The sequence below is a fragment of the Perca fluviatilis genome, chromosome 3 (assembly GCF_010015445.1).
Source record: "Perca fluviatilis chromosome 3, GENO_Pfluv_1.0, whole genome shotgun sequence".
Classification (NCBI taxonomy): domain Eukaryota; kingdom Metazoa; phylum Chordata; class Actinopteri; order Perciformes; family Percidae; genus Perca; species Perca fluviatilis.
The window spans coordinates 14,851,931-14,865,538 of record NC_053114.1 but is presented as its reverse complement, the minus strand read 5'-3'; the positions used below and the strand labels follow the sequence as shown (position 1 = coordinate 14,865,538).

General features: G+C 41.2%; 1 protein-coding gene across 2 annotated transcripts; it reads right to left on the bottom strand.

Annotated features, from left to right (window-relative positions):
- Positions 1-749: 749 nt before the first annotated feature.
- Positions 750-13,254, bottom strand: LOC120555721 (ADP-ribosylation factor-like 14 effector protein). 2 transcript variants are annotated; one of them, XM_039794712.1, is made up of 6 exons: positions 12,895-13,254; positions 10,058-10,253; positions 9,830-9,958; positions 8,419-8,558; positions 7,635-7,874; positions 5,515-7,359 (listed from the first exon to the last, which is right to left on the bottom strand). In XM_039794712.1, exons 1-6 carry the CDS (start codon positions 12,963-12,965, stop codon positions 5,610-5,612), a joined length of 2,526 nt encoding a protein of 841 aa, XP_039650646.1. In that variant the 5' UTR covers positions 12,966-13,254; the 3' UTR covers positions 5,515-5,609. The 2 variants fall into 2 exon arrangements, with proteins under 2 accessions (XP_039650647.1, XP_039650646.1); XM_039794713.1 differs by lacking the exons at positions 5,515-7,359; positions 7,635-7,874; positions 8,419-8,558 and adding exons at positions 750-1,596; positions 4,745-4,785 and having other exon boundaries at positions 12,895-13,223.
- Between the last annotated feature and the right edge of the window lie 354 nt (positions 13,255-13,608).

Here is a 13,608-nt window from a genome sequence, read left to right as displayed (position 1 = left end):
CCTTGGGACAGTTTTGTCTTTCCCATCATTACAAAACAATACCCAAATCTACATTTAGATTTAATTAATCTTATTAACAGCCAGGGGCCTAAAGAAACCCCTCTGAAATCTCCTACAGGATTGATACAATCAGATTAGGACGTTCACGTTACTCCTGTTGTTTTAAAGTTCTGCCTGGGCCTGTCTCCAATGTTTGTTTTTTAAAAGTTATACCAATTATTACCTGCCGTGGGTAGTGATGGTCAAATGAAGCTTCGCGAACCAGTCTTTACTTTCTGAGCTCACTAGATGGCGCTCTCTGTTCAACAAAGGGTTTGAAAACCCATTGAATTGCCATTCATTTCACCTTTTTCTTTGAACAGAGAGCGCCATCTAGTGAGCTCAGAAAGTAAAGACACTGGTTCGCGAAGCTTCATTTGACCGTCACTAGCCGTGGGTATTTTTTTTCACAAGAAAGGTCATACATACAGATGCGTTTTGAAGCTTGAACACTACAGTCAGATTTGAAAAAATATTTTATTCAATATGCAAAACAAAAAAACATCATTGCTTATGCTTCAAAAACTCTTTTTTTATTACTAACAACTGCTGATTAATATAATGTAAAATGTTTCCTTGAACATTTATGGTCCAGACAGTTTTTCCTCTTAAATGAAAATATGCAACGTGTACATCCATAAATGTCACAGATCTTTCAAAGTGTGTGTCATGATTCCAGTTGCGTATTTCAAATGTATTATGATGTCACATCAGTTTTCACTTCTTTAATAATCCAAGTAGAACAAAAATGAATTATTAAACTACACAGACTTCAGCAACCCGTTGGGACAAAGTGGAATTTGGGATTTCACCTGAGACAGTTGGACATTAAACAATCAGGGTAAGTGTGTCTCACCTCTGCAGATGTTACAGTGCAGACATTAAACATTTAGAAAAGAGTTTCTTAACAGAGAATGGCACGTTAAAACATTAACTGGAGGGCGCCCGGCTAGCTCAGTTGGTAGCGCGGGCGCCCATGTATAGAGGTTTACTCCTAGACGCAACGGGCCCGGGTTCGACTGCGGCCCTATGCTGCATGTCATTCCCCCTCTCTCTCTCTCTCCCCCCTTTCATTTCTTCAGCTGTCCTGTCAATAAAGTCCTAAAAATACCCAAAAAATTATCTAAGAAATAAAAAGCTTAAAAAATGGAACACTCAACAATTTTAAGAGCAACAACAAGCACATCCAACACGGGCAGATAAATAGCAGTGCACATTGTGGAAGAGTCCTTTAAAAAAAAATATATCAGTTTTAAACTGGTCCATCAGCCTGACTGGCAACGGAATTCAGGGCGCTATTCCCAGAAGTCCCCAAAAAGAGTCGTTAACTAAATAGCAAACTTGTTCCGGATGATCTCTCCACCCTCCACCTCCACCTGCTCGTAAAGCCACTTCCTGTCGCAGCGGCACTCGACGCCACACTTGCGTGAGCCGCAGTCAGGGCACGGGTAGAAGCAGCCCATACAGTCCACGTCCAGACAGTCACACATGTCCTTGTTGTTGGAGAGCAGTCGGCCTTTGCTGTCGTACACTCTGCTCTTGGCTCCAACAGCCTGCCTGAAGGCACAAGATGAAAAGATTGACACTGCTGATCGAGTCTTCTTCAAACATTTTCCACTCAGTGGGTTTTTCCTTTCATTACTGTTTCAGTTTTACTTGTATCTGACTCTATAAAAAGATTTCCCTAGATATGGAAAATATTCACAAACTTGACAGACAATGAGACTCTACTGCACCTCCTATGGCCACTGTGGTACTAAAAAAAAAAAAAAAAACAAGCCACCAACCAAGAAGGTCTAGTAAAAGTAGAAACAACATCCAGACATAAGAAAAATTGCCTGGCCCTGTCACCCAAAAAGTTTGTGTCATTTTTAAACCTATACCTATCGTTACCTGCCGCTTAGCCTCGCTTTGCCAGACCTTCCTCCACAACGGCGCTGCGGAGGACGTGCAACAGAAAACTCAGGTTGGACAGATAGTCTAGCTAGCTGTCTGGATTTACCCTGCAGAGATCTGAGAAAAGGTTAACCATAGTCCTCATAAATCGACTGGAGTTTAAAATGCCAACACAAAAGGAAGCCCAAGGCAACGCATATCCTGCCTAAATGAGTGAAATCCGGCGGAATTTCCGTCGGCAACGGAGCAATCCCGGAAGTGGAACGTCAAGACTACCTGCCGCTGGTATCTTTTTCACAATTCATTTAACAGATAGCTATTATTTAGTAGACAACAGCTTACTGCACTAGCTACAAGTAGAAGCTGTGTATTTAGTTATAATTTGGGAAAATATATGACTTTTTGGACGATGCCGAGGTCATGGATGGACAGAGACAAGTAGATTATGTTGCAGGAGTGGTTTAAAAGTTTTCTATTTTATGTTTTGGCTACTTTTTTTCTGAATCCATTGTTACTTCTGTGAATTAAAGGACAATTCCAGCGAAAAATGAACCTAGGGATTAATAACATAATGTGTACCGAGTGTACTCTGTTTTCATGCTAATCGAATGAGTCTCTAAGCTTTAAACAAGCTACGCGAAATCGGTAAGTAGCATCGCTTCCGGGCAGAGGGTAAATCACTATTTCTATACCACTAACAAGGCTCAAAATAGCACCACACTTCAACGGTAGCATAATGAGGGTCCCTACATGTAAACCGAAGCACTGAGAACTTTGTAAGTGTACAGACAGTTTATTAACAAGATAGATTATAAAGACGTTCATGTTTACATGTGGGTGCCATTTTGGAAAACAGTCATGAGCAGTCGAAAGACAAGCAACATGCAACCAGTAACCAGTAACATAGCTCAAACACAGCGTTCGTGATTCGACTGCTCATGACTGTTTTCCAAGATGGCGCCTGCCTGTATAGTGAACAATACTGTCTTTATAAACTATCTTTTTAATTAACTGTCTGTACACTTACAAAGTTCTCAATGCTTCGGTTTACATGTAGGGACCCTCATTATGCTACCATGAAAGTGTGGTGCTATTTTGAGCCTTGTTAGTGGTGTAGAAATAGCGATTTACCCTCTGCCCCGAAAGCTAGCGTTAGCAGCTAACCACCGGGTTACGGTAGGTCGTTTAAAGCTACATTGTGTAAGAATTACTCCCATCTAGCGTTGAGATCATATATCGCAATCAACTCTCTCTCGCCACGCAGTATTGTAACTACGGTAGCCTTCACGCTTCAAAAAGCGAAGGTGTACAAAAGGCCGTCTATCAGCCGTCATTGTTGGAGTTCATACGTTCTCTTAATACATCCATGAGTTGCGTCGGAGAGCGCCAGGACAACGAGCGGCGGCACGCGACGCGCACCCCGACGGAAAGGAGAGAGAAAGAAAAGGAGACTGCAGCGGTCCGGAGGATAATTAACTAGTTGGGATTTGGTGTGTGCCTCCAAAGCAGCTCCAATGTTGACTCTTTTTCCGGTCTCTTGCTCTTTTCAATATCCGTTTTCTTTTTCTGGGGGAAGAAGAAGGATTTGGGATTTTTTTGGGATTTTGAATACCTGTGGTCCTCCATGTTTCCTTCTTCAAACTTGCCAGGGCCAGAAAGCGACAATACCCATTAGCAGTCGAAAACGCGAAAGGCGGAGCAGTATAGCCTGTATGTCCCTTACCGGCTAACGCATTTCAAGATGGCGCATCATTATGGAGCGTCTACCCCAGGTCATGCAAGCGCAAATGTAAAATTCCAAGCCAATAGGAATACTTGAAATTGATGGTGGTGGTCAATATTCATGAAAAAGGACACATTTGTGAAGGGCAATACAGATTTTGATAATGAACAACTACAAACGTTACACACTGGGGCTTTAAAGCTAAAGATGCATTCTATTAGCATGAAAACAGATCCCAGAGAACGTTCGACTCGTTCGATACGTTATTAACCCCTAGGTTCATTTTGCGCCGGAATTGTCCTTTAAAGCTGAATACAGCTGCCTTCTACTCAGAGTGCTGCATTTTATTCTGTTCGATTAAAAGAAGGAGTCCGACTCTAATCCAATACACTTTTTGTCAAATTCTGTGACTTATCTCCTTGCGGCCCACTAGCTGTTCGTTCTGTGTCTGCGCTGAAAAGAAAGCCAATGTTCATACACAGCCTTGGCTCTGTCTGGCCCTGGATGTATAAGGAGAACCTTTAAGCTTCTGTGGGAGGGAAATGTATACGTCTGCCTCGTCAACAACGGATTTCTAATTGGTAAATGTTGGCGGTTGTAGAAACTAACATTTGCTCTTTGTTTTTTTAGACACAGACATCAAAACCTTAAGTGATGTTCAGGTTGGACAAGGTTTCCTGCTATCGAAACGTATTGTACATGTGCTGAAAATATCTCACATATGCATATACTGTCTGCGTTTGGGTCAGTTATTCGTGTCAGAAAAGAGAAATACATCACAAATTACATCGTGACCACAAATATGTAAGATATGGGTCACAGACAGTTCCAAGTCTTTTTCTTTTGGGTGTACTTTTCGGTTTCACAAGAAAGTCTGGTGATGGCCACATTGCAAATTGATTCAGAAGAAGAACATTTTTCGAGTGAACAAGCATCAGGCTTATCTGGGATGGGGATACATGATGAAAAGAGCTCAGTGTTTCAAAGGACACTCATTCACTTCTCTGAATATAAGAGATAAAGAGGTGAATACCTTAAAGAAATATATTACAGTAAGAAAGAGGAAACACCCACACACAGCCTCACCTGTCAGAAGGTTGTTTTCCTCCACGGCCTCCTCGTCCGCCCTGTGACAAAATAAATAAGTACATTTTATGCTTTGGTAAATTATTCCCCATTGGTTTATGCGTTGGCAATAGTTAATCATAAGAAGAAAAGTGACAATTGTGGTTTAATGCTCTTAACCTGTGAATATCCACCATTGACTGACCTTTTAGATTGGTTTCTAGTCAATTATTATTAATAAGTTTATTCAGTGACTTTGCTGTTGTAAACTATACTATTGCTGCTCTAGAAACAATATTTAGTTAGATTTAAAATATAAATAAATTATAATCTTGTTCTAAATGTTTTTTTTGTTCTTTTTTTAAATACAAAATAAAAAAAAACATTCTTTAGTAATGAAAAAGAACCTGTTAGAGTACTTGGTATTGGTAAATAAACTCACACTGATTGAATGTAACCATAATTATAACCATATAACACGAGTTGAACAATTTGTCAATAAAAAAAAGCTTTAATGGGGACTCACTACATTGAACCTATCAACATCACTGCTATACAAAAATACATACAGTATATACACACACAATATACAGTATATACACACATACAGTATATACACACATACAGTATATACACACATACAGTATATACACACATAATATACAGTATATACATACACATAGTATATACACACACACACACACACACACACACACACACACACACACACAAAAACACACACACACACACACACACACACACACACACACACACAACAACACACAACAACACACACAACACACACACACACACACACACACACACACGTCTCAGGAAGCACAAAACTTACTCCGTAAGACTCCGTGTTCTGATCAGGGGCCATTGTCTAAAGTCCATTCTGTCTGTGCCAGATATTGAAACAGTCCCTCTGTACCACGAAGCACAAGGGCACATTACATGACACACAGCCAACTGGTGTTTTCCGATGGCAGAGCACGCAGTTCCTTCTGCCTGTGGTGCTTGCAGCCCGTCTAGGCACATCGAGTCCCTCTGCAAAGTAGCGTAGCTTGTGCGAAGCCGTTTGGTCGGAGGGGAAAGGGAATTTCTTCTTAGAAGCTAGAGACTGTGACTCAGAGCCTAGGTCTGCAAGCTCCTCAACAAGGGCCTGCCGGAATTCCTTCTGTGTCATAGCAGGATCCCTGTAGCATTGTTGATAAAGAATGTGGGCGTTCACCACAGCAATGTCCACCAAGTGGAAGAAAAAAGTCCGGTACCACTTCTTGGTCTTGCGGACGACATTGTAATACCCAGCGAGGGCATCGGACCGGTAAACCTCCCCCATGTGCTGGTTATAGTCTTTGACAGCAACTGGAATAGGGACATCAGTCTGCACCCACTTCCCAGCTGTCTTCACTCTCCTCCTGACCGCATCACCATTGAAGGCCTTGTGGATGGTGGAACACACAACGACCTCTTGGGTGTCCATCCACTTCACAAAAAGCACTTCGCCGTTCCTGATCCACTGTATGGTGCCCCGGGGAGTACCCCTGGGGAAATTGTGAGGAAACCCAACTCTGTTTGCACGAATAGTGCCACACGCCCCAATCCCCTTTTTCAACAGGTCCTTGAAAAGTTGAGAACTGGTGTAGAAGTTATCAACATAGAGATGATAACCTGTGCCCAGACATTTGAAGTCCATGAGGGACATGACCGACTCGTACCCCGGTCCCTTCCCAGAGCCAGATGACCTGCCCTGATGCACAAAAAAGTTCCATGTGTAGCCACAATCAGAATCGGCCAGTACAAACAGCTTGTAACCCTGCTTGTTCCGGACATGCTGCTTGAGAGACAGCATCGCCTTTGATGCCATCGTTCGTTCATCAATTGAAATGTGCTGACCGGGTTGGAAGTGTGACTTGCATGCTTTGACAATGTCCTCGTACACGGGCTTTATCTTGCCAAGACGGTCGTATCCTGGTGTCCGCTTCTTGGCATTATTCTCCTCGTCAGCTGTGATGTCACTTAAGTGCAGAGCACGGCAGATGGTGAAGAATTTGTTCCGTGAAATGACGGAGGAGGGGAATGGGAGAGAGTAGAGTCGGGATTGTCTCCAGTAGTCCACCAGCGCAGAGCACCGTAACAAGCCCATGTAAATCACCATAGCAATGAAGGAGAACATGTCACTGATGGTGATGTCGCGCCATGCTCCTTTTTTCCCTTCTTTTTGCTTGGCACCATTTGCATTGGTGTTTGCCAACAAAGTCTTGAGCACAGCCTCTGTAAAAAAAAGTTTAAAGAATTGCAGTGGACTGCGAGCAACCCTGGTGCCCTGCTGTGGTCCAGGTGGTCTTGCTGGCATGAAGACCAGTGGATCAGGCAAAACATCCGGGTCATCCACAGTATGCCACTGCTGGTCCGCTGTGTGGGGGGCAGGACGAGAACCGGATGCTCTAGGTGTCCTTCCTCTTCTACCTCTACCTCTGGCAGCATGGGAAAGTGAACGTCCAGCGGTGGGTGTGCTGGAAGCAGCACCCACCAATCCACTGGGGGGAGTTAGAGGGTCAGCGGGGGAGGGAGCTGGGTTCTTGTCCGGTTGAGTGTCGGGCTCCCAATCCGAACCACTATCTTCATTTGAGCTGCAAAAGTTAGCAACATATTCAATTCAATTTTACTTATAGTATCAAACAAATTACAGAGACCCAACAATTCCAGTAATTCCCCAAGAGCAAGCAGTTAGTGTGACAGTGGCGAGGAAATCCCAATTGGACATTCACAATTTATTATCTCAAATGTGTAATGTAATCTCAATACAGAAGACAAAAGAAGAAGGAAAACATGGCTATAAAAAAAAAATAAAAAAAATCACGATTTAAAAAACAAAACAAAAACAAAAATCACCCTAAATACTCACCAATCTAAAATGCTGTCATGGCCATTGGCAAACATTTCTTCCGTTTCCGAATCATATTCACTGTTCTCGCTGTCGGTCTCTGATGTGGATAGTTCCATATCCAAGTCACTGGAGGCGGTGCTACTGGCTGCAGAAGAGGAGCGTTTCCGCTTCCGCCTACTGGATTTAGTAGGGAAAGGGGTTGGGTGCTTGCCTGGTTTAGTGCCGGGCTCCCAATCCAAATCACTATCTTCATTTGATCTACAAAACACAATGCAATGCACAGTTGTTAGCAAAATATCCCTATCGGTCATTCACAATTTATTATCTCAATCAAAAGTGTAATGTAATCTAAATACAGATCAATTTGTTTACAAGCTTGACAAAAACTATTTTTTTAGTTAAATATTACATGCACAAAAGCAACTTTTATATATGACGTCATATTAAATATACATAAAGAGAAACTAACTAAAAGGGAATCGGGGGCAAATACAAAAATAAATTCATTCCAAGACTGGTACAACTACAATAGTATGTTTGTATCGGGATTGGGGATAAAAAGGAGCTATTAGGTATTTTTCTGTATACTGCATCAGATTTTAAGTATTGAAATTATGTTTGTTAAACGCGGTACCGCTCAAATAAAGTTGTGAATAAAAGACCGCTTCTTGAATTTATTTGATACAGGCTTATTCAATTCAATACAGTTTAAATCGTCCCTGGGGGCGCAATTTGAAAGGAAGAAGGAAAACATTGCTATACAAATAATGATAAAAAGTAAAAGATCATTCAAAATACTTACAGATCTAAAGGGTCGTCATGGCTATTAGAAAACATTTCTTCTCTGTCCGAATCATATTCACTGTCCTCACTGTTGCTCTCTGATGAGGCTAGTTCCATATCCAAGTCCTCTTCTGTAGTAAGCTGTATCTTCTTTGTGACCTTTGTGAAATATTCACAGAAATCAAATAATCCAGTATCAAAAAGGTGCGCCTCTTGCCGGTTGTAACGCAGTGTGTGCTCAGCTGCGTACAGCAATTTTTAAGGAGGGACTTCGCACCGTGACGCATTGACATGGCTGGGCTCCGGTGCAACAAAACTACCTGTGCCATAAACCGTTGAAAAGGGAAAGATTGGCTACAATTGCAAATGGTTGGCTTGTAGATAGACAACACCTAACCTAGTGTAACCTAATAACCAAATCTTATTTTAAATCAATATGTCCCCAGTGTCCGCTTGCGGTGGCCGGTTAGGAATGCGCCTCACAACCCCTGTTGTGTGGTGTAATATTTGATGAAATGCCAGTCGGGACTGTGATCCAAGAAGAGTCATGGTTTGGCCCCTCTTAACCAATACCATTAGTATATCATCATGCAGGTGTGAGTCATTGAGCTAGCTGGCGTTAGCCCGCTTTGTTGATTCATAGCACGCTAGGTTCCTAGCTTTCGTCTGTAGCATACGTGCTAGCCAGCTAGCTAGTTAGTTAGTTTCACTGTGCTGTTGGCCAATCCAGGAAGAGGAGAGAACCAGACCGACTGCTGAAACCAGCCACTATTTCTGAACGAGGAGGAGGTCGCAGTGGAAGTGAGTCGGGAGTGGCTGATAAGTTGAATTCAGAGCGGAGAGCCGCCTCTGCTGCAAAGGGAAGACGCAGCTCTCAGCTCCGCTCAAAATGCACCTAGTCTAATTTGACGGAGCCACGCCGCGTTGCACAGAGAAAAAAAATGTTACCGTTCTCCCGTTGTTAACAGGCAACGTGTGTGAAATATGAAGACAAAATAATGATGGGGATATTTGTTTGTTTTTTAACAACTAAAACACAGCCACAAATATTTGTTCCGTGCACATTCATAACTGGAATTTTAACACTTTTAACTCTATGGTCTGTGGAATTAGTGAGATAACCACACCCCATTCATTTTAATGTAAGAAATGGAAACAAGAAAGTAAAATAAATACAAGTAGTCCTTTGAAAAACATTTATTAATTAGAAACCAATTTATGTATTCATCTAAGCTGACTCATCTGAAAATATGTATTGCCTCATTTATTTGTTTCAGGGTTTATTTCATACTCATATTTATTTAATTATGTATTAATACATTTATTTAATCCTGAATGAAATGCCATTCAATACCAAGTGGCCCTCCCCCTGTGGAATGAAATTCCAGATCTGCTAGCCACAGTACACACAACAGTAAGAGAAAACTCACCCTCATTCCTCCTCTTTTTTCCCTGCGTAGACTGGCGCCCTCTTTCGCTCGGTCTCTTTCTGCTTGCGTTCCCGTTTGATTTGCAACATTTGTCTCCTTTGGTACCACCCCTCTTTTACGCAGTTCAATCTGTGGAATGGTCACAGTAAAAAAGGTCATGTAAAATACAACAGGATGAGTTGTTTAGACTGAACACAAACTGTTACAGAAGAAGAGTTTCTATAACACCTTTGATGAATCCTGCCCCTGGGTGAATATGGTGGGCACTGCATCCTCCCTCAGAAACTGTTTGCCATTGTAATCCCTGAAGCAGTCGGTCCTGAAATGCTCTGAGCAGAGGCAGGTGTTGGCAGTTGGGATGAAGTTTTTCATCCCCAGGCTTTGTACCCATTTGCTGGCAAGCTGAGGTTTGCTGAGTGGGAACCTAAATACACAGAAGAGAGAATAGATGTTTTCAATAGAGATGCACCAATAGACCGGCAGGTGACTGGAATTGGCCAGTTTTCACTTGCTCGGCCATGACCGGCGACCGGCAGGTCAGTCTGACATATGCCGATTTCATGCCGGTCAACCAAAATCAAATTTTTTTTAGTTGGATATTGGATGTGAAAAGAAGGAAATGGTTCTAATATTGCACATCAGATGTGTGTGAATTTCCCACACCAGGAGTAATTTCTATAGTTCTATTTTATAGTGATCCATTATCTGTTCAAAAAATTTCTATGTTCTGTGCAAAATGTTCTATTAAAGAAAAGATTAAAAAAATATATATTTGCGTGTGCTTTAAAGTGGTTAGAAAAAAATGAAATCGGAATCGGCTAAAATCGGTATCGGCTGGTCTAACTCAATGAAAATCGGAATTGACCTATAAAGTTGTAATCGGTGCATCTCTAGTTTTCAAACTAGGCTGCATGATTTCAACATTCACACCTATCGACGATTAATGTTAGTACTGTCTTCCGGCAGGCAAATTGATGCATTTGCGTAGTTGACGTATAAGCGCACAGAGGCAACGGAGGGGACACAGAAACTAATTTGCACACCAATACTCACTCACGTGCACTCACCTTAGAAACCTTAGAGGTTTTGTTTTTGGCTGTAGAACCGAAGAATATACGGCGCAAGGATGGAGAGACAAATAAAAATGCTGAGGAGGACTTGTTGTTTTATCTTTCGTTAGACAAAATGTGATCATTTAAGAATTTGCACCATAATTTGTGATTGAATTTACCATTTATTTGCCCAAAATGAAATTGCCAAAATTGTTTACAATGTGTTGTTTTATTTTTCAAAAATGGGAATTTGTTTCATGATGCAGGTTATGAGCTTCTTCAAAACAGCATCAGAATTCTTAGCTAATCAAGATTCACATAAAACTAATATATATATATATATTTTTTTTTTATTATTTTTTTTTTTTTATTTGCAAAATGCAGTCAATTATATATGCCAAAATAGGCCTCATCTCAGTTGTTGTTCCATAGGCTACAGTACTTTTGCTAGCCATGGACTGCAGTGACAGCGAGAAAATAGCATATAAAACTAGCCTATTTTACACTGCTACGATTATAGTTTCAAGTTGTTAGATAAGCTATCTGGCTGTGTATGGTTTGTGGGGGCTGGGTTAGGGCTGGGCAATATACCGATATTATATCGACATCGATATATAAGGCTAGATATCATCTTAGATTTTGGATATCGTAATATCGTGTGTTGTCTTTTCCTGGATTTAAAGTCTGCATTACTGTAAAGTGATGTCATTTTCTTAACTTACCAGACTTACTAGCTGTTTATTATTTTCCTTTACCCACTTAGTCATTATGTCCACATTATTGGTGATCATTTATCAAAACTGTTATTGTGTTCATATTTCGTGAAAGCACAGATTGTCAAGCCTACAACATCGCCGCAATATCCACATCGATGTATTTGGTCAAAAATATTATATATGATATATTGAGTTTTTCCATATCGCCCAGCCCTAGGCTGGGTATTGATCATGTCCTTGCTGTGCTAAAGAGATGGAAATGTGCTGTAGAAGGAAACTTTGGCACAGCCTCAGACTAAGTGGAGACTGACAACACATAATTGGCCCATCGGCACAAACAAAAGGATACAGACGATCTTGGACGTGGCATTTAGAGAGAATAGAACCCCTAAAGACCATGGCTAGACACAGTCATGGAAATCGTGCTTTATCAGATATGGCATATATAAGGCATTACAGATGTCTTAACACCTAGCCAAGATACCACCCACATATGTAAATTGTGTAGTATTTTCTGTATTTTGGAAATATGCAAGTGGACATAGCAATTGTCTGAAGCATCAACTGGTGCACAAACTTTGATGCAGTAACATTTTATGAAGACATGTCATCAGCAACCAATCCGTTACTGAGTTACCTCTTGTGTACTTCCAAAAGATGTGCAAATAGTCTTTGTGAGCACTATGTTGTTATGTTGTGGGTATCTTTTATTACTCATTTATGTTTCTGTGTTGATTATTATTGCCTAGCATTATTTTAGTTCAGTTTCTATTACACTGCCATCAGTCGGACATCTTTTAGATTTCTCTTTTTGTCGGACCAAACTGTTAAACCATGTAAACAAAATAAACCTGACTTTGATATTTCATGTGCATCAGCTTAACGTTACAAGATATAGTTCAACAGCCGCACCAGTTTAAGACAATCATACGTGGTAATAACGTTAAAATACAGCAGTAAAAAGAGCTGCAACAGGCAATATTTAATATTATTGTATTTTTACTGCATTAAAAAGGCAAATGTTTGTGGTTTAAAAATATATTACGCTAGCTCAGCGTGTTAGCTAACTAAGTTTTCAAGCTAAATATAACACGTTACTAATAACGTTAACTTTACCAGAAAAGATGCCTTTCGAGGTTATTGTACGATATGTAAGTTAACGTTATTAAATCCATACGCAAATGTAGTTTTAACTACTTTAAGAGGATATGTCGGTAATGAAAGTTACGTAAACGTTTCGAACTTAACGTTGAAGCTAACGTGAAATGGCGCTTCCGCTCAACCGGTGAAAACATACCTGTAGAATCGGATTTCCGACCCTTTGACAAACTTATTGTTGCACCCTATTGCAGCACAAATAACAGGCATGGTGTCCTTTTGGTCGAAACGAAGAGATAATGCTGAATCCAACACGTGCAGGAGAAAGAACCGACTGGCGGGTCGGTTTGTGATTGTTTTCGTTCGCTTCTTCCTCGGCGAAGTAAAAATGTATATCCTCTTCAACTTCCTGTTTTGCCTCGGGATAGTCTGCCCTCTAACGGCGGCTCAGATAACCACTTACATTTTCTTTACTGTTAAAGAAAACGAGGTGTAGGCTAGCCTAGGGTATAGTGTGTGTGTGTGTGTGTGTGTGTGTGTGTGTGTGTGTGTGTGTGTGTGTGTGTGTGTGTGTGTGTGTGTGTGTGTGTGTGTGTGTGTGTGTGTGTGTGTGTGTGTGAGAATAGGCTCGTTCGAGATTGCGCCTCGCCTGTAAAGTGCACGAGAGCAGGCGGGAGCAGCCGGTGACAAAAATCCACTCTCAAGTCGAACAGTTTCCAGCCGATTCCAGCCATACTGTCTATGATTCCAGCAGCCTTCAGGCTGAACAGGAAGTCACAGAAACACTGTGGTCCGATTCCGATTTAATATCAGACCCATATATCAGTTCCTACACAGTCTCCAGTTGTTTATATTATGACAGAGTAGGCCTAGCTGTCAAAATGCTCTACATGCGATCTGTTGCTCATTTAGG